The sequence below is a fragment of the Cibotium barometz genome, chromosome 16 (assembly GCF_041138505.1).
Source record: "Cibotium barometz isolate CiBa-2024 chromosome 16, ASM4113850v1, whole genome shotgun sequence".
Lineage (NCBI taxonomy): Eukaryota > Viridiplantae > Streptophyta > Polypodiopsida > Cyatheales > Cibotiaceae > Cibotium > Cibotium barometz.
Genome location: NC_141061.1, coordinates 13,172,487 through 13,192,349, shown reverse-complemented (window position 1 = coordinate 13,192,349; position 19,863 = coordinate 13,172,487). Strand labels below are relative to the sequence as shown.

General features: G+C 39.6%; 1 protein-coding gene across 2 annotated transcripts; it reads right to left on the bottom strand.

Annotated features, from left to right (window-relative positions):
• Positions 1-11,210: 11,210 nt before the first annotated feature.
• On the bottom strand, positions 11,211-13,081 carry LOC147630386 (uncharacterized). Of its 2 annotated transcripts, XM_086809985.1 has the most exons (5): positions 12,981-13,081; positions 12,713-12,837; positions 12,530-12,612; positions 11,576-11,677; positions 11,211-11,456 (listed from the first exon to the last, which is right to left on the bottom strand). In XM_086809985.1, exons 1-5 carry the CDS (start codon positions 12,992-12,994, stop codon positions 11,346-11,348), a joined length of 435 nt encoding a protein of 144 aa, XP_086666111.1. In that variant the 5' UTR covers positions 12,995-13,081; the 3' UTR covers positions 11,211-11,345. The 2 variants fall into 2 exon arrangements, with proteins under 2 accessions (XP_086666111.1, XP_086666112.1); XM_086809986.1 differs by lacking the exon at positions 11,576-11,677.
• Positions 13,082-19,863: the final 6,782 nt, after the last annotated feature.

Sequence of the window (19,863 nt, the reverse complement as noted above, 5' to 3'; positions counted from 1 at the left end):
AATTTATGTATGTGAGTACCCATGATATCCATATATATTGTTCACACACATACACAATTTATGTATGTGAGTACCCATGATATCCATATATATTGTTCACACACATACATGAATATATGTACATGTCATTTTTCTAAATGGAGAATAAGAGAGAAAATAGAGAACATACATATACATATATATAGTACCTTTGTACACATACTCATAGAGTGGTTCAAGATGTGATTGAAGGTCACTACATTTATGGAAAGGCCCTTGCACTGCATCAGTGCAAAACAATATAATACTCAAAACTTTATAGTTTTAAAAAAATTTGGCGTTTCCCAGTTTGTCTCGAAATCTAAGAGCTCTTATCTCGGGTTTTGGTCGCTCGCAAAAATTATAAAAAACTAAGACTTATTAATTTTATCCATGCATTAATGAGAATGTATAGCGTATTGGTGCTCCCATGTTTAGGAGGGTGTTTGGGATAGAGCCCTCCTACACTGCATCCGTTTAAAACAATTCAATGCTTACTCATCACGGCATATCTTCTTATTAGTGCACTCCAAGAGCCAACATCTCAAATGGTTCACTAACTGCATGTGCTCATTGGCCTTGGTAAACATATTCTTCAATTCCTTTGTTGCGTACATCCTACACTTTCAGAAGAAATCTCCTCAAGCACTTGCAAGCATTTGCAAAAGCACCAAACTTGACATGCATATCCATTATGTCTAGCAATCTTCTCATAATCTGTCCTCCCTTATCAGCTTCTCCTATGCTACCCACATGAAAGTAAATGAAGGTCACTATCTACCTTTAATGAGAGACCCTAGTATATCATCCATTTAAAATAGTTCTCTATAGCATTTGCAGAGAGGCCCTTGCGTGGCATTTTATTGAAGCAACATCCTACTGCTTCCCTTCATGGGAATAGTACAGTAGCAAAAATTACATACATCTCCCTCCCTCTTTCACTCTTTGATCTCTCTCTCTCTCTCTCTCTCTCTCTCTCTCTCTCTCTCTCTCTCTCTCTCTCTCTCTCTCTCTCTCTCTCTCTCTTCTCCACATACATAGACAAAGACATGTAGAAAAAAATCTCTTTCAAAAACGTCTCTCTTTGCATTTTCTATGTAAAGAGAGAGTAAGAGTGAGAGAGATAAACTGCAGGGGGAAAGAGAGAGAAGCTCTTTCAAAAAATCAACACTTCCTCTCTCTCTCTCTCTCTCTATATATATATATATATATATATACATACATACATACATACATACATACATACATACATACATATATATATATATATATATGTATGTATATATATATATATATATATATATTCTACATAGAGAGAGATTAAGAGTGAGATAAATAAACCATAGGGGGAGAGAGAGAGAGAGAATCTATGTCTATATATATGGGCGAGTCTTTTTCTCTCCTTTACACCTCTCTCTCTCTCTCTCTCTCTCTCTCTCTCTCTCTCTCTCTCTCTCTCTCTCATGTTTACACACACACACAAAATCTCTATGCCTATGCCAAAGCTATTGTGACTAGCCAAAATATACATACACATATAAATATATATATACATGCAATTATGTGTATACATACATGCGGAGATAAAATAATATAGAGATGCATATACATACACACATAAACATATATACATCTACAATGCCTATCCAGACATATTTACATGTACAATGCCTATCCAGACATATTTACATACACACACATATATGCCTACATACAGATACATATATTTTATGTTTTCATAAATATAGATGTTCACATATATATATATATATATATATATATATATATATTATATGTGCATTCATATATGTATATTGTGTGCGTGTGTGCACATGCAAGGCAAGCAAAAACACATGTTTATTATACATACACACATATATATGTATGTATACATACATACATACATATATGTATGTATGTATTTATACACACCCAAACGAAGGATACTCACATGACTTTTCATTACTAACTTATGGAAATTAGCTAAAACACTTCCTAATAAAAAATGGCTAGTATGATATATCAAAGTAAATTACACTTTGGATACATGATACACTATCTTACTTAATACTTTTTTTTTCATGGAGAGAGAGAGAGAGAGAGAGAGGGAGGGAGGATAGAGAGAGAGAGAGGATAGAGAGAGAGAGAGGGAGGGAGGATAGAGAGAGAGGGGAGGATAGAGAGAGTGCGTAAAGAGAAGTATAGAGAGAGAGAGAGAGAGAGAGAGAGAGAGAGAGAGAGAGAGAGAGAGAGAACAGAGAGAGAGAAAAATATGAGTTGTGTACTGTGTTGAAAAATGAGAAGGAAATATATATATATATATATATATATATATATATATATATATATAGAGAGAGAGAGAGAGAGAGAGAGAGAGAAGGATAGAGAGAGAGGGAGGGAGGATAGAGAGAATGAGCAAAGAGAAGGAGAGAGAGAGAGAGAGAGAGAGAGAGAGAGAGAGAGTGTCACGTAGGCTGTAATGCCTTGACCGACGGCAGACCGACGGATGGCCATATCCGGGGTTCAGTGGGAGAGGACGCCCATGCGGAGTCATGGGCAGCCAGGCTAGTGTGGACGGCAGGCCACACACTATATAGCCTGGGGGATGAGGGGCAATCCTCATTCTTCCTCTATGGCTGGGTGGTGAGCCAGAGGCCGTCCCCCGTCCCCTCTCGTGGTAACGCCCGTAGCGGCGTTACGGATATCTAACACTGGTATCAGAGCATGGTTCGAAGGGATCGTGAGAGTCCGCGCGCGAACGGGGGATCGGAGCCCACTCGATGGTTTTCATCCACAATCTCCTCACCCTTATCTCCACAAGGGAATGTGTGGAGGAAGGAGGGCCAAGACTTTTGAAGGGAAGAACTCTTTCTCTCTCTCTCTCATTCTCTCTCCCCGTCACACACAGCATCGAGGTAAGCAAAATGTGTTTGTTTTCATTTTTTTTCTGCGTTGAATCGCTTTGAAAAACTGTGCGTTGAAGGTTTTCAAAAGAAAACGCCTGTGTGTTGAGGTGGGGGGGTGCAGACCAACCCCACGAAACCTGTGTGTGTGGGGGGTGGGGCGGCGAAAACCAGCCAGGCCAGCCCACTTACATGTTAATGAAGGGGGGGCGAACATCTCAGCTCGCACCTCTGTTTGCTTTCGATGCGTCGTGAGAGAAACAAGCCGTCGCATTTAGCTACTCGAAGCTGAAATTCCGTTATGTGTGGGTCGCGCGCTTCAATAGCCTCCAAAAATGACTGGCAGCGCCGTAGAATGCGTTGAGAGCCGACGTTCATTTACCAAGGGAGGCGCAGCGTAAGCTCGTGTGTATCCGCCAGCGTCTGAAGTTACCCAGGCGGCCATCCATGGGCGCCGGTGACGGCCAGCCATTTGCGGCCAGCGGCCAGCGGCGCCAGCCAGCCCCAACGGCGGCGGCGGCCAGAGCCACAACGCCCAGGATGACACGCCAGACGCCCACCAGCGGCCAGAGACACCCCAAAAAAAAAAAGAAAAGAAAAAGAAAATACCATTTCTTTTTATATATATATATTTTTTTTTCATTATTCAATTTGAAAAATTAAAAATAAAAAATTCAAGGAACCCTCTCTCTCGGTTGGGGAGGAGAATCATCCCCGCAAGAAATAATCCCGGCAAGGGATAAGTATTTCCGGAGATTAATTTTTGTTATGAGTTGCAGGCATATTTTCTCGTGGATCGGAGCATCTCGGAAGCGTCCTTGTAGGGGCTCGCAACGCAACAAATCGACAGGCGACCGTAAAGGGAGGTGACTATTATTCTCTCTCCACCATTGCTCATTTTTATTAGCGTTTTTTTTTAGTAATTTCCGAGTTCTCGCATTATTTTTTGCAAGAATTAAAAATGTCTGCTAGGCATAGTGTGTCTCCACCGCCTTCTACTTCTCTAGGTTTTTCCAGTCTCTTGTCCTCGGTCGCGGGTTTGACCCCGACCGAATTGTCAAGCCGTACACGCCCGACCGTTGTTCGGTCCAGAGCGCGCTTATCGATCACTCGTGATCCGCCAGCGCCCTCCTCGTCTATTGACCCTGCCTTAGGACCCAACGCGAGCCCGCAGCGGCCGCATTGGCTGATGACCCCTTTCTGGCCGATGAGCCAGAGGACATGAACACTGACGTCGCCGAGGGGACCGAGGAGGACCTCTTGGATTATGACGACGATGACTATGACCTACTGGACCTTGCTGATGTCCTGACAGAGACGGAGCTTTCTAGTGGACTGTTTAAATATCTTAATGCCAAATTGAACACTATGGGTAAAGTCCAGGCTGATTTAGTCACGATGCTATAGAGCATCTCCACACGGTTAGATGCACTGACAGCCGCCTCGGCTAATACTCCGACTCCTCGTGGTAGCCGAGCTCCTGCGGCACGGGTGAGCGTAGCCTCGCCAGTGGTTGCAGGAGTACAGGCCTCGATGCGCCTGTGGGGCCGTCCGTAGCGACAGCCAGTGGTTGCAGGAGTACAGGCCGATGCGCCTGCGGGGCCGTCCGTAGCGACAGCTTCGTCGTTGTTAAAAGACTTAAAGCCGCCTAGTTTTGGTGGCGAGGAAAAGGAGAGAAACAAGGACTCAGTCAATATGTTTCTAGCGAAGTGGTTAGATTTGCACGCGCTGCGACAGCAGCCTAGCCGTATATAGCCCGTAGAGGCTAGCCTCTCTTTAACCGGCAAAGCGTACAAGTGGTGGATGAGTCTGACAACTCGCCCTGCCACTTGGACGAAATTTGAAACAATGTTTCGAAAAGAATTTTTGCCTGTTAATGAGGCAGAGAGAAGCTGGGAGTTATGGGACAAGTGCTCGATGGAGAACAAATCCCTAACTCAGTACATCTCAAACTACAGGGAGATAGTACTCAAGTTAAAGGGAATCGATGCATTCCAGACATTGCGAGGCTTTAAGAGAGGCCTCAAAGATGATTACCTTGAGTACGTAGAACCCCTACAGCCTAAAGACTTAGCAGAGGCAATTCAATATGCACAGATATTCGATGACATCAAGCGCCGTAGTGCGCGTGGTGGTTCTAGCAGGGCCGAGGGTAGTGAAAAGAGGAGGTCAGGCCTCAAAAGAAAAGGGTTCCGCAGTGACAAACAAGGGGATAGGACGGACCAGGAAGGACAGGGTGGTCATTGGTCTAAAAAACCGCGACCATCCAGAAAAAAAAGAGACACCGAAAACCAAAAGAAAGAGCAATATATTAAAGCGCGAAAGGAAAATCGCTGCTTTAATTGCAATGAAGTAGGACACATGAAGGCTGAGTGTCCAAAGCCTAAAGCCAGCACGAGTGGCAACGAGCCCAAAAAAGATGGTAAATCTTCTAGGCAGTTGCATACAGTGCAGAGACTCCCTCTCAGTTCCGCAGAGTTCAGAGAGGTGACAGTGTGTCATTGTGATGAGCATCACGCTTGTTCAGTGACACTAGTGATGTGGCAGCCTACTGTAGGTCCGCATGACATGGTGCGCATGTATGGCACCATAGGTGGCCGTAGAGTCACAGTTTTTATTGATGATGGAGCTAGTCACAACTTCTTGAACTACTCGTTAGTCAAGAAGTTGGGATTGACTGAGACCCAGAGTGATCATGAGTATATTGTTGGCCTAGCCAACGGATATGACAAAACGGTATGGAATACCGTAGTATTGGGGGTCCCATTATCTATGCAGGACTACAAGGCTCCGCTTGACTTTCAGGTCATGCACTTAGCCAGAGCAGACGTATATCTAGGCAGGGAGTGGCTGTATAGCTTGGGCCCTAGTCTAGCTCGGAATTACTTACATAATACGCTATGTTTTGAGCATGGAGGTAGAGTCATCACCCTGCAGGGCGACCGTACTGTCCCTGCCACACCACTTATTTCCTCCATGGAGTTGTGTACAGCGGTCCGCAGAGACCAGATAGCAGAGGTATATGCTTGTTACCCTCTTTTGAATTCTGTTTCCGTAGATGAAACGATAAATGATGTTTGCGTAGACAAACAAGAAAAACAAAATAACCTTGGACGAGACCCACTGTTTGAAAACCCTGTTTGGCATGCATGTGATTCAAACAAGAAAAAATCCAAGGTGAATGAGACATTAAAGAAAAAGTACGTAGATACTTTAACGAATTTATTAGAGGAATTTCAGGATGTTTTTCCTGATGATTTACCAGATGGTTTACCACCATCTAGGGAAGTAAACCATGGCATCGAAGTTATGCCAGGATCAAAACCTATAAGCAAACCTGCTTATAGATTAAGCCACTCCGAGGCACAGGAGGTGGAAAAACAATTAACGGAATATTTGAACAAAGGCTTTATTCCGCCTAGTTCAAGTCCGTGGGCATCGCCTATTCTTCTGGTAAAGAAGAAAGACGGATCTATGCGGATGTGCATAGACTATAGGGCTCTTAATCAAATAACGATTAAGAACAAGTATCCGATGCCACGCATGGATGAGTTGTTTGATCAACTCTATGGATCGAGATACTTCACAAAAATAGACCTGAGATCTGGGTATCATCAGGTTAGAATTAAACAAGAAGATGTTGCGAAGACAGCATTTAGGACCCGTTTCGGGCATTTTGAGTTTTTGGTTATGCCATTTGGGCTAACCAATGCTCCAGCGACGTTTATGACGCTGATGGACAGTATTTTACGTCCATATCTGGGAAAATTCGTAGTAGTTTTCCTAGATGATATTCTTGTGTACAGTAAGACACAGAAAGAACACATAGAGCATTTGCGTCTAGTGTTCAAGTTGTTGCGAAAGCACAAATTATTTGCAAAGAAAAGCAAATGTGAATTTTTTGAAACAGAAATTCACTACCTTGGCCATATTATATCCGCCGATGGTACGCGGATGGAGCCAGAAAAAGTAGAGGCTATTCTTAAATGGCCAGAGCCGAAGAATCTCGAGGAACTGCAGATTTTTCTTGGCATGTCGGGGTTCTACCGACAGTATGTGAAGGACTACGCGAAGATCGCAGTCCCGTTGACTGACCAGTTACGGTCAAAAACAAAAAACATTAGTTGGGGGGACGCCCAACAAAAGAGCTTTGACAAGCTCAAGGTGACCGTAGCAGCTGCACCTGTTTTGACAATTGTCGATCCAAATGAGCCGTTTGTTTTGGAAACAGACGCTAGTAATGAGGCCATTGGGGCCGTACTAATGCAAAGGGGACGCCCAATTGCATTTGAAAGTAAAAAGTTAGATCGTGCACAGCGTAACTACTCGGCTTACGAGCGAGAGTTACTAGCGATAGTTCATGCACTGAAAAAGTGGAGACACTATTTATATGGTGCCACTTTTGAGGTCCGGACGGACCATGAAAGTCTGAAATGGCTTTCAAGTCAAAATGAACTGAAGGGTAGAAAAGCTCGGTGGGCGGAGATTCTACAAGAGTTTGACCTTCAGATACGTTACCAGAAAGGTAAGTATAACGTGGTGGCAGATGCACTTAGTCGCATGCCACAGATTAATGAACTTAGTTTCACAGTCTTCAAGAATGATTTCTTGGAGTCCCTACGTGGTTTATGTGAGCACGTTCCATCTTTTACAAAGGTCTGGCGTGCTGTACGCGTACGCACTTCTTCACAGACGCGACCACCTCCCTCGTTGGCACGTATTGCTAATCCGGAGAGACTGGCCGAAGGTGCAACGGGAAGGGAAGCGAGAGTTAGTCCGGAGAGACTAGCCGTGTCTTCTGGGTATAGTTTGGAACCGGAGAGTTCTGACGTAGGCCCTTCATCACCTTTGACTGCCACGGCTTCAAAGGGGAGTGATAAACTTCGTCGAGGGGAGAAATATGCTAATTACTCCATTGACGACGGGTACTTACTCTACAAGGGTAGAATATGTGTACCAACTATTGGTGACTTTCGGGCCCAAATTCTTAAAGAAAGTCATGATAGTCCAAGTGCGGGTCATCCCGGGATTCAGAAAACCTATGCACTAGTAAAAAGACAGTTTTATTGGCCTAGTTTGTTTAAGGACGTCCAGACTTATGTGCTGAAATGCAGTAAGTGCCAGGTCAATAAACATGAACATCTTAAGGTTGGAGGACTACTCCATCCGCCGCTGGAGATTCCTCAAGGGAAATGGGAAAGCATTTCCATGGATTTCATTACCGGTTTACCCAAGACGAGTCGAGGGAATGACTCGGTGGTGACAGGTTAACTAAAATGGCAAAGTTTATTGCCACGAAGAAAACTGTTAAAACGCCCAGAGTTGGCAAAACTCTTTATTGAACATCTCTACAAGCTATATGGCCTGCCCGCAGATATAGTGTCGGATAGAGATAGAAAGTTCAACAGTCATTTTTGGAGGGAAGTCTTCAAAAAGCTGGATACTACTCTGAGTATGAGTACGGCAGATCATCCGGAGTCTGATGGTCAAACTGAAAGAGTTAACCAAATTCTACAGGATATGTTGCGTTCTTATGTTAGCAAGAAGCAATCTAATTGGGAAGAGTACTTACCCTTACTGGAGTTTGCCTATAACAGCTCCAAACACTCAGCAACTGGATTTACACCATTCATGTTAATGTATGGATTCCAGCCGAGATCTCCAATGGCTGTAGGCCTAGAAAAGGAGAAGATTCAATCTGTCAAGGATTTCCTTGAAGATATGAATGATATGCTCAGAGCCGCACGTGAGAGCATTCGTAGCGCTCAGGATCGCGCTAAAACTTATGCGGATAAAGGACGAAGAAAGGTGACCTTTGCAGAAGGTGACTTTGTATTCCTCAAGGTTCCTGCGCAGTCAGAAACCATGAAAACGGGAAAGTGTGATAAACTTTCTCCGAGATATTGTGGTCCTTTTAAAATCCTTAAGAAGATTGGGGACGTAGCATATAAACTTGAGTTACCGGAGAGTTCTCAAGTCCATCCTGTCTTCCATGTCAGTAAATTGAAGAAATCAGTTCACGGGTTAGAGAACACAGTTTCTCCAGAGATTTTGGTGGACTTGATAGAACCACCAAAGATACCACATGAACCTGAAAAGATTCTACAGTATCATGATAGACAGACCCGACATAAAGTGTACCAGGAGGTACTTGTTAAATGGATAGATAGGGATGAGGAGGTAGCTACCTGGGAACGCTGTAGTGCAATTTCCAAAAGGTTTCCCCAGTTTGTTTTCGAGGACGAAAACTCTTCTTAAGGGGGGGTAATGTCACGTAGGCTGTAATGCCTTGACCGACGGCAGACCGGATGGCCATATCCGGGGTTCAGTGGGAGAGGACGCCCATGCGGAGTCATGGGCGGCCAGGCTAGTGTGGACGGCAGGCCACACACTATATAGTCTGGGGGATGAGGGGCAATCCTCATTCTTCCTCTATGGCTGGGTGGTGAGCCAGAGGCCGTCCCCCGTCCCCTCTCGTGGTAACGCCCGTAGCGGCGTTACGGATATCTAACAGAGAGAGAGAGGGAGGATAGAGAGAGTGCATAAAAAGAAGGATAGAGAGAGATATAGGGAGAGGATAGAGAGAGTGTGCAAAGAGAAGGATAGAGAGAGAGGGAGGGAGGATAGAGAGAATGAGCAAAGAGAAGGAGAGAGAGAGAGAGAGAGAGAGAGAGAGAGAGAGAGAGAGAGAGAGAGAGAGAGAGAGAGAGGGAGGATAGAGAGAGTGCATAAAGAGAAGGATAGAGAGAGATATAGGGAGAGGATAGAGAGAGTGTGCAAAGAGAAGGAGAGAGTGAGCAAAGAGAAGGACAAAAAGAGAGAGAGGAGGCTATAGAGAGTGATCAAAGAGATGGTAGAGAGAGAGGGAGGATAAAGAGAGTGAATGAAGAGATGGAGAGAGAGGGAGAATAAAGAGAGTGAGCAAAGAGAAGAAGAGAGAGAGAGAGAGAGAGAGAGAGAGAGAGATGATAGAGAGTAAAAAAAGAGAAGGATAGAGAGAGAAAGAGCAAGGAGGATATAGAGAGTGAGAGAGGAGAGGAGAGGAAGGGAAGATGGTAGCCAAGGAAGGTTGGTGGTGGAGGGGGTTGGGTTGTGGTGGGGGTTTGGGCTAGGCTGGGATGGTGGTGGTGGTGGGAATTGTTAGAGAGAGAGTGTTCAAGTAGAGAGAGAGGGTAGCCAAGAAAAGTTCCCTCCGTCAAGCTCCCTCGGTGACCATCCCCAACATTAATTATTTGGTTCCATTACTTTTCTCCTTTACTAAAAAGGAGAAAAGGTAGCACTTTGTAAGAACATGAACACAACATTAATTATTTGGTTCCATTACGTTTCTCCTTTACTAAAAAGGTAGTTTTATGATATAAAGACTAGACACTTCACTTGATTTCACAAAGAAAATCTACTACTAGGGTAGCATGATCAAACTATGAGTTATGTACTTCATAGTAGCACTGCAAACATGGGCAATGTTGTTCAGGATAGCAAATAAAAATTGGATTCTAAAAATAGATTTTTGAATAAATTGGTGAATATTCCTGCAAATATAAATAAGATAGCTCTAGAAAATTTTTCATCAAAGGAAGCAAAAGGCCTTATCTACAATACCTCATCATCTTATAAAAATGTGAGATGGAAAAAAATATTATCTATAGAAGCCCTTTTGTACCTCATCTTATAAAGCGTCATCTATAATAGCCACTTTTGGACCTTATCATCTTCTAAAAAATGTGTATTTTTTATTATTAATTGAGAACACAGTACTTCCATTCCTTGTGCACCCCACGTAGAAATGGGGCCGAGCTCATAGAAAACTTATTTATTGAAGAAATGGGGCCAAGCTCATGGAAAACTCATCAATTGAGAACACATTACTTCCATTCCTTATGCACAACATAGAAATGGAGCCAAGCTCATGGAAAATTCATTTAACTAAGGACAACCTCAAAAAGATAATCATCTAGGAAACCATGACATTGCTTTTTTTGTAATACACTTGATTTGGCTTTTGTTTTATTGTCCCAAATTTTGGGTTAGATTGTGTTTTTTAAATGTTTATGGGTTTGATGAGGTGTCTTAGGCAAATCCGGAGAGGATGCACCAACATGGACATGATGTCAAATTGAAAGAAACCTTGTTTTTTCCATGACAAGGTAACAATCTTGAGTCAGATAGTGGATGGTAACATGATGGTACCATAATTAATAAAGAGAACTTTGTCAGATTACTTAAGTAAATCTTTATCATTCATCTAATCATTGTTTAATAAAATATGAACTATTAATTTAAGGGGATCGAAAATGCTAAAGAATGCAACTTTCATTATTTTTATGAGGGACTAGCATGGGTATTAGGAAACCATCAAATTAGTAAAGGCTCGGATGAGTCGATGCTCCTAGTTATGATCTACCATTTGGGTAACATAAGGTCTTAGTATGAACTCATAGCCAAGCTATTCTTCTTGCTCGATCTTCTCGGACTTAAAGCCACTTCCTTGTCTGCAAAGCTTCCTCTCTCGTTATCAAGCACCCTCATTGACCACTGTGTAAAAATTTCCAAAAGAACAAATGAGCAACACCACACCATGTCCTTAAGAAGGTTGTTAAACTTGTCAAGTTATGTCATAAATCTTCAAGAATGAAGGAATAGCACGTATGCACCATGTCAACTAGTAATTGGTATTTGAAATCCAAGAGATTCCACTTCTCTTTGAGCTCTTTCATTTCTTGGACTTGAGACATGTATTTGTCAACTTCTCTTTTCTACAATCATCATGCATGTTAATTTTGATGACCAAAGAACACGAGTACAGAAAGTGTCAATCAGGGAGTCACACTTGTTAGTAAGTGTGTAAGCGGGTCGAAGGGGATTTGAAGCTCATGAGGAGCCGTATGTGAAGATGTGTCACACAAGCCAAACTCAAGCACTTGAGATTAGAGAGTATTCTTAGACTATCTTGATGATTAGAAACGTACGACCTTTCACATGTACGTTAAAGACACATGGTTGATAGTGGAGTACACACTTCACTAGCTAGCTAATGACAAAAAGACTTTTAATAATTAGCCGATAGGGTGTTTACTATTTTGATTGAGGGTCTTTACATGATGCCATGTGTGCATATAGTTTTTTATTTATTTATGAAAGGTCTTTACATGTAGCAAGAAGAAGAAAAATTCTAAGGAAGCTATCCCAAGGACCCTAGAGAGAGACACAATTACATAATGGTGTGTAAAAGAGACACATGACCTCGGGAGGGTCAGTCATTCATAAATATATAAGCGTAGCACGTAGGTTCAACAAAAAGAGTTTTTTAATCTTTTTTTAATATATTTTTTTTTACGTACAGAAGGGCACCATTCAAAAGGGCTATTAACAAATTGAATAGAAAAAAGTGTGTTTTATTCATGAAAAATTTGATATTAAGAGGTTTTTAATTTAAAACTTGAACGCACTTGATATAGAGAGTTTACATATGATGACCCCCAGCAGATGAGAATAGTGGTCTGTGTAAAGATAGAATTGTGGTGTGTGTAAAGATAGAATTGTTTACAACATTTGTGTGTTTTGATTAGCCATTGATCATCATGTTAATTAGGTTTAATAAAGCTTACGAGTTTCCTTTTCTCACGACGCAGTTCAATGACTTCCTTTTCAAGGGATCCGTCCGCGGCTGAAATAGGCCCTTCTGCAAAATCTGCTACATGGAAAAACCCACAAATCCGCACTTAGATACAATAATTAGAAGAAAAACCTTGAAAAATGCAGTGTTTAAGTTAAGTGATTTGATTAATTACCAGCCGTCCAGCGCCCATTCTCGTAGATAATCCGGTTATTATCAAGATTAAGGGCGACAGGCCCCAGCTCTGCAGCTTCAGTCAGTGCTTGCTCTGATCTGGGCGGCGGCTTCTTCCTGCCGAAGCTTTCGATTCCAATACATACAGTGCAGATTTGTGATCAACTAATTAATCCAGATTAACAATTTTTTTTCTCCACAATTGCAGTAGAGCAATTAGGGTTCTCGGAATTAATGTGTGAGCGACGAAAATGGTTCACACGTCGTACCTGAAGAGACCCATGACGGTAAGGTAGCGGAGGTTTAAACTTTGATTAGGGTGGCTGATTGATATTAATTATTAGAGAATTGTGTGGCCAGGAAAAAGCGCGTGAAAGGCAAAGAGCAGAAGAGGCCACGTGAAGCCACTTGATAAAAGATGAAGAATCTGGTGAAGGCCGCTGAACCTTCCCCAACCGCCACATTGCTATTAATTATTTATTACTTAAAATAAAGCAAGTAACTATAAATGATTATATGATTGAATTCTAGCTTTAGGAAATAAGCACGATTTAAAACCCCTTATTAGGTTAAATATAAAAATTCCTTCTCTATTGAAAGCATTCATTATAGCTTATCTAATCTAATGCCTCTACTCTTTGAAAGAAAAAAAATCAACAAAGAGAGAAGATGCATGGCCGAGAGTAAGAGATGCAATTGAAGTTCACAGGGTTTCACAAAAAATAAAAAACCTTTGCTTTTTAGTGTTTCTGCTCACACCAACTAATTAATGCATTTTAATTTTCAATCAATATATATAGGCACCAAATGTTTTTTTTCAATCAATTAATTAGTCGAGTAGCAATAGTAAGGCCTATATAGTAAGGCCTATATAGTAAGGCCTATTGGATCTATATCCTTCAAAATTCCGATCTCCCAAACGGCTACAGCTATGAAAGATATACATCCAGAGATATTTTTTAAGCATTCTGAGGAAATTTCTTATGGATTCAAAATCCCCTTGCTCGTCCTCAAGTTCCATCAATGGACGCTTTTCGTCCTCAAGTTCCATCAATGGACGCTTTTCGTCCTATGCGAGAGAAGAAATCACACGGAACTTGCTAGTTTCTAGATGAAATTGACGGACACAAACCAACAAGCAATCGAACCTTCAAGAAACTCTTAATCCTTAAAAAATTAAGTGCCTAATTGCACATTCAAATTGACTAATTTAAAACAAATAGACATAGTAAGCTGACCACCAAAGCACTAATCCGTTGTAAAGCATCATCATAGCCATAGCCTAGCCTAACCCCAGTCCCTTACCTTGCCTTCTCTATAGCTGAAGCTATTTGCAATCTGTCACTCTATTGGGCAAGCCTTGACATAGCCATTCCTTGTGTGTTTATTGTGCTGCTCCCTCTATGTTGTATTATCTACCATAGTCTTAGCCACATAGCCAAGCCTTTACCATACCCTACTAGTACTTTATGCATTCTTTGGCCAAACTCTGCCCATCACTATTGTCTTAGTGCCATCGCCATTACTTATGTGTCTCCTACTCTTCCCAACCATACCTTACCCTAATGCACCCCCGTAGGTTCACATTTCAACCCCTATCCTCAACTAAATCCCCACCCAACCTTTTCTTGTAGCTAAAAAATGGTAGCCGTGAAGAAGTTTCCTCCAAACTTGAAACGTCGCCGAGACTGAGCCCTCGTTTCTCCATTTCTCAACCTTAGTCGGACCGATTCACTTCTATTAATTAATTCATTTTCTTTTTTTACTCATTGTAGGCCTCTATTGATGGAGAAAGTGTAAAGGCCTCTTCAAGTTTTAACAATTAGTTAATATTATATTAAAGTATGAAGACAACGTTTGTTCAAAATTATAATTTCCTCTTCGATCCATGGTGAAAATGATTGATGTAAGGCTCGATTAAAATCATTTTTTCAAACACTGTGAGTAGCCAATGACTCGTAAATTTCGCAACCTAGCAAGCAAGGACACACTCCTTGCCTATGAGAAAGGATGTTTTAGTGGCTAAAACCAAACCATATGTGGCACACATAGCACAAGTCTCTCATGGCTTAGTTCCCCTGACCCATGGCCTCTAAGAAGCAACAAAAAAACATGCACATGGATAGGGCCAAATGGTAGTCCCACATAACATTAGTGAAATACAAACTCTAGTCTATGGCCTTTCAAGCAAAATATGAAGCAAATTAAACTTGAATTTTGAATAATGTGATTAGCAATGTTTAAAAAAAAACCCAGATATATAGTGTAATTGCACCTTCGAAAATCAAAAAGTTCCTTTAAATTTTCAGACCAAAGGTTTAAAAATTGGTGGTTTTAAAAAGGTTTTAATAATAATACCTTTTAAATTCATAAATTTTTTAAAAATTACTTGCAGCAGTGAATGTGAAAGCGCATTCATCAAAAGCCGCAAAAGAATGCTAATGAGCCATCAACCACTTCAACATTAGTATTAAATTTGGTATAGTGTGTATATTGACAAAATCGGTGAGTGTGCATTAAATAATGTTCTCAAAGCATTAAAAATTGTTATTTAATTCAACCTTACAAAGACTATGGTCATTAATAAAAATAAGGATAGGCCACCCCCTCTACTTCCATATGGTATCCCTTTTTTTTTTTGTTTACTCCCTCCCTCCTTCCTCTATTGTGTAGGGAAAGTTCCCACATGGAGCTTCATTTAACAAAGCCCCAAGTTGTGTAACATTAAATGATAGGGTCGTTAAAGAATTCATTTGGAACCAAGCATTAGTTTAAATTACAAATCCTCACTCCAACAATTTTGGCATAGTTGAAATTGTATGGCTTCGTTTGATCTTTGTAATAACTTCTTGAGAGAGAGAGAGAGAGAGAGAGAATATCGTGTGCTCTTCGCTTGCAAGGGACGTTCCTAATTCATCTGCTAAATGAAGACAGAGAAAACCCTTTCATTTCAAGAGAAGGAGAGAGAGAAGACCACATCGATGAAAGTGCATGTGGAAGAGAGACAAAGGTGTGATCAGGGAACAAGACAGAGATAGAGATAGTGGTGCATGAAATTGCCACGTGTCATAAATGTTCATAAATGTCATGTCTACACTATAACTCGTGCTATTTTGAGAGCTGCAACCACGTGGTGGCAAAAAATTGTATCTACTCTCTCTAACCACGTGGTAGATGTATAAGGGTGCGGCAGACTATGCACTAGTAGGGCAGTGCCACAGTAGCACATAGGTGCAGAACTAGTAAAATTTAAGGTCACATGATCATATACTATAAGACTTTTGATGTAAAGATATACACATGGAAAATAAAATATCAAAGAGTTCTTTGTGGATGCTATTAATTAACGGCCCTTTTAAAAAAAATTTAAGAAAAACATGAATATATTTTAGTCTTTCTGTTGTCAGCATGCTCTTCATATGTTGCCTTCTCAGTGTGTTAATGTTGTCATCTATCTCAATCGTGCCTTCTCATCATCAATTGTGTCACCAGCACTCTGCTTTCTTTGCTCTCTCTTCACAACACTGTTCTCACCAATAAACTATCTTACATTCTATCTGGCGTTCGAACTTCCTAAAAATCTAATCTATCTAATCCTAGCACATTTTAACCATTTAAATCCATTTATATTTTTTATTTTATCCAAGGAAAAATCCTATGGATTTATTTTTTTATTTTTTCTTCCCCCTCTCTTTGCATTGCGGGTCCCTCCTCCCCTTCCTCCTCCTCCACCACATCCTCCTCCTCCGCCACCCCTCCCACTCTCATCTTTGAGTACTAGTATATATTAAGGGAAATCTCCTAAATTGCTCTGAATTTCAATCGTTTAAATTTAATATATAAAAAATAAAAATAGGAACATGTGTTTAGTTAAAAAGATAGAGTTGTTAATATGTTTACGTCGTCAGATTTTATTTGAAAAAGGGCAGAATGCAACTACAAAAATGGCCAATTTGGCTCTCATATATACACCTAGAAAAATTGTTACAGGTATATATTTTATCATATTTTTTATGAATTAATAATCATACCAAAATATATTTAATTTAATTTGTGCAGGATTCAGTTTAATGGAATGTGCAAGTGGGCAAAAGATTAATGTATAGCTGTAAATGTGCACAGTCATTTTATGTAGCAAGGCCCACTAGCAATTTTATGTGGGCAAAGGTTTTTATATGTACAAACCTTAGGGATTTTGGTATGATTTAAAATATGTAAAGCAATACCCCAAAGTGGAAAAAGCAAGCCCAATTTGTACGCTCATCTATTCTTAGCTCCTTGGGCTATTTTTATGAAATAAATTCTCTAAATACTCAAGTAGTGGAAGTGGGGCTACACGACATGGGGGGGGGGGGGAGAGAGAGAGAGAGAGAGAGAGAGAGAGAGAGAGAGAGAGAGAGATTGCACCCAATCTTTTCTTGATGGTGACGTTATTTTATTTCCTTTGCTTTGTGTTACGTTATGTTATTTGATTTCAATTTGATTTAAGCCTTTGTTTTAATTTTTGATGTATTTTATGAATTTTTAATTATTTCTTCAAGAAGTACAAAAGGATCATCTGACAGCGGTATCAGAGCTTTGGTTTAAGCGGTATCAGAGCTTTGGTTTAATTTAGTGGTATTAGAGCTTTGGTTTAATTTAATCTTCTTGAAGCGGTCAAAAACTTGTGGACAAAGAGGTGAAAAAGACAAAAGTAGAGATGATTTTGAAAAAAAATAAATTTAAATTTTTTTTTGAATTTAAATTTTAGAAGAAGACCTTTCTGTTTATTTATGTTTATATATGGTTGAAAGAAGACTTGTTTTTAAGCATTGGATAACCAAGGGTAAAGGGAGGTGGAAAACCATTAGTGGGTTTGCAAAAACCACGAAACCACCTTTAATTTCACTAATCTTCTTCATAATCTGTCTGTTCAAGATTTTTCTCTCCTTCTCTTCTTAATAAACAAGGCGGCAGTTTTCTTTTCTTTTAATTGGGGACAAAATTCTTGATTAAGGAAGATTAAAGTTGAGCTGCAAATTGTGGCATCAAGGGAGGAGCGCGCCCGGACTGAGTGAAATCACCCATCAAGAGAGGACTAAGCGAAATCACCCTGCTGCAGATTTTTTTTCGGGATGTGGAAGCGTTGGGCACTATTTTCTTTTAAAAGGTTAGAGAAAACCTAGGAAAGGCTTATTATCATAAGCTTCAAAAAGCTTAAACCCAATATATATAAATATATATATACCTTATACATTACTCTAGAGGATGATGATGTCGTCTTCAATGATTCGGCATAACACTTAATCACTGAGGAAAAAGATACTAAGCCTATGATGATGAATGCATTTGAATTGATCTCCATGTCTCTTATGCACTAGCCGCTTACAGTCTTAATTAGCTTTGTCTCAAAGCTAAAATTAAAGCTTTATAAGAGCTTTAATTATTATTATTATTATTTAAACTTCTTTAGTTAAGTTATAAAGCTTTCAAAATCTTTTAATCTTATTCAAATTCAAAGCTTATGTAATAAAACTTTAAATGGCCTAAAACCTTGAGCATAAATTTTATGTAAGGGTTTTGAAAGCTTATGTATAGGTATACCCTTATTCCTTTACGAAAGCATGAATCAAAACCTTCTATAAACCAAGATATTAGAGAAACGATTAGCAAAAACTTCTATCATGTGACCTTAAGTCAAAAAGAAAAAGAAAGCTTTGTTGAAAAACCTTAAAAAGCTTTAACTTTTGGGGGTAAGACCTTAGATCATAGAGACCAAAATCTTGCTCTAAGACTCTTTCAAGGCTTAGAAGAGACCCTAAATTCTTTCAGACTAATTATTTTTGTGATACAGAGATTACAATATTTTCAGGATATTTACAATAATGTGCGAAAGTTCAAGAGTTTTCATATTTTTGTGATACTTGAACACCACTTTTATTGTTTATTCTCAACTCATCACACCTTGAGGTAATTTTTCTTATCTATGATTATTAATTGCATCAGTCATATCTACATTTGTTTATCTAACACTTTACCATGTAGATGTGTTTCCCCAACATCATACGAGTACGTATTCAACCCATTCATTACTTGCATTATGTGTTTAAAATTGACACTAATTAATTCAAATATATGAATCCTAAGACTATTTTTAAATTGTTTGGTACCATATTGCATGAAAAATAATATTTCTTTTTTTGACCCTCTATTTTCCATAATTAAAACATATATATACTTGCGATATTTGTGACTTTTTAATGACGTATTTTGTAGCAAGGTTGTTCGACACTTGCAAGTAAGTTGCTATCCTTCATAACTTAGTGAATAATTCTTTTAATAACTCTATGTATGCTTTATCTTCCAAACAGTGATTCGAACACCTTCCAAGTAAGTTTCTCATTCCTATTCTTACAACAATGATCATGCTTAAATATTCATTGATAAAACTTCAAGATTTTATTTCTTATAAAGTCATAATTAAATATAACCGTAGCTACCTATGGAATAATAATTATATTTCAATCCATTCACATTCTTTTTTTTTCTCAATGTAAAGTATCATTACAATCGAATATATAAAAAGGTATGACTCTCTACGCTTGAGTTTCGTTGTTTATTATTTAAGTTTATGTCAACTTCAAAAGTAAATTAACCTTTCACCATCCAGACTTGTTTACTTAATCAATTTCATTTACTATTTGTTTATAATCTCACGTATCCTTGAGTGTCAAAATTCTTTTGACAAATAATTTCAATGACACCAACAATGGAGGTATGTATATATATTCACTTTCTTTTATACAACTTTTTCATAAGTATTTCTATAATCTCTTTCCAACCTAATAATCTAATTAATAAACCTTACATTCAACATTAGGATAATTTCAAGTTCAATAACTTAAATGAAATTTCTAGATAGAGAAAATTTGTGTCGGAATTTAAGTTTCAGAGGGAACTGGCCACTCCGCCTCAAACTTCTATTCTGAAGAAGGAAGTGATGTATGGAATTAATCTAGTGGTATGGGACATCATATTGGTTTCATCATTTATGTCTTCTATCTTTCTACCATCCTATGTGTGTATGTACAACGCGCCTATGTGGTATGCGACACTTAGACTCGTTTTACATACATTAATTTGATTAGTTCACTACATATGCATTTTGTGTAG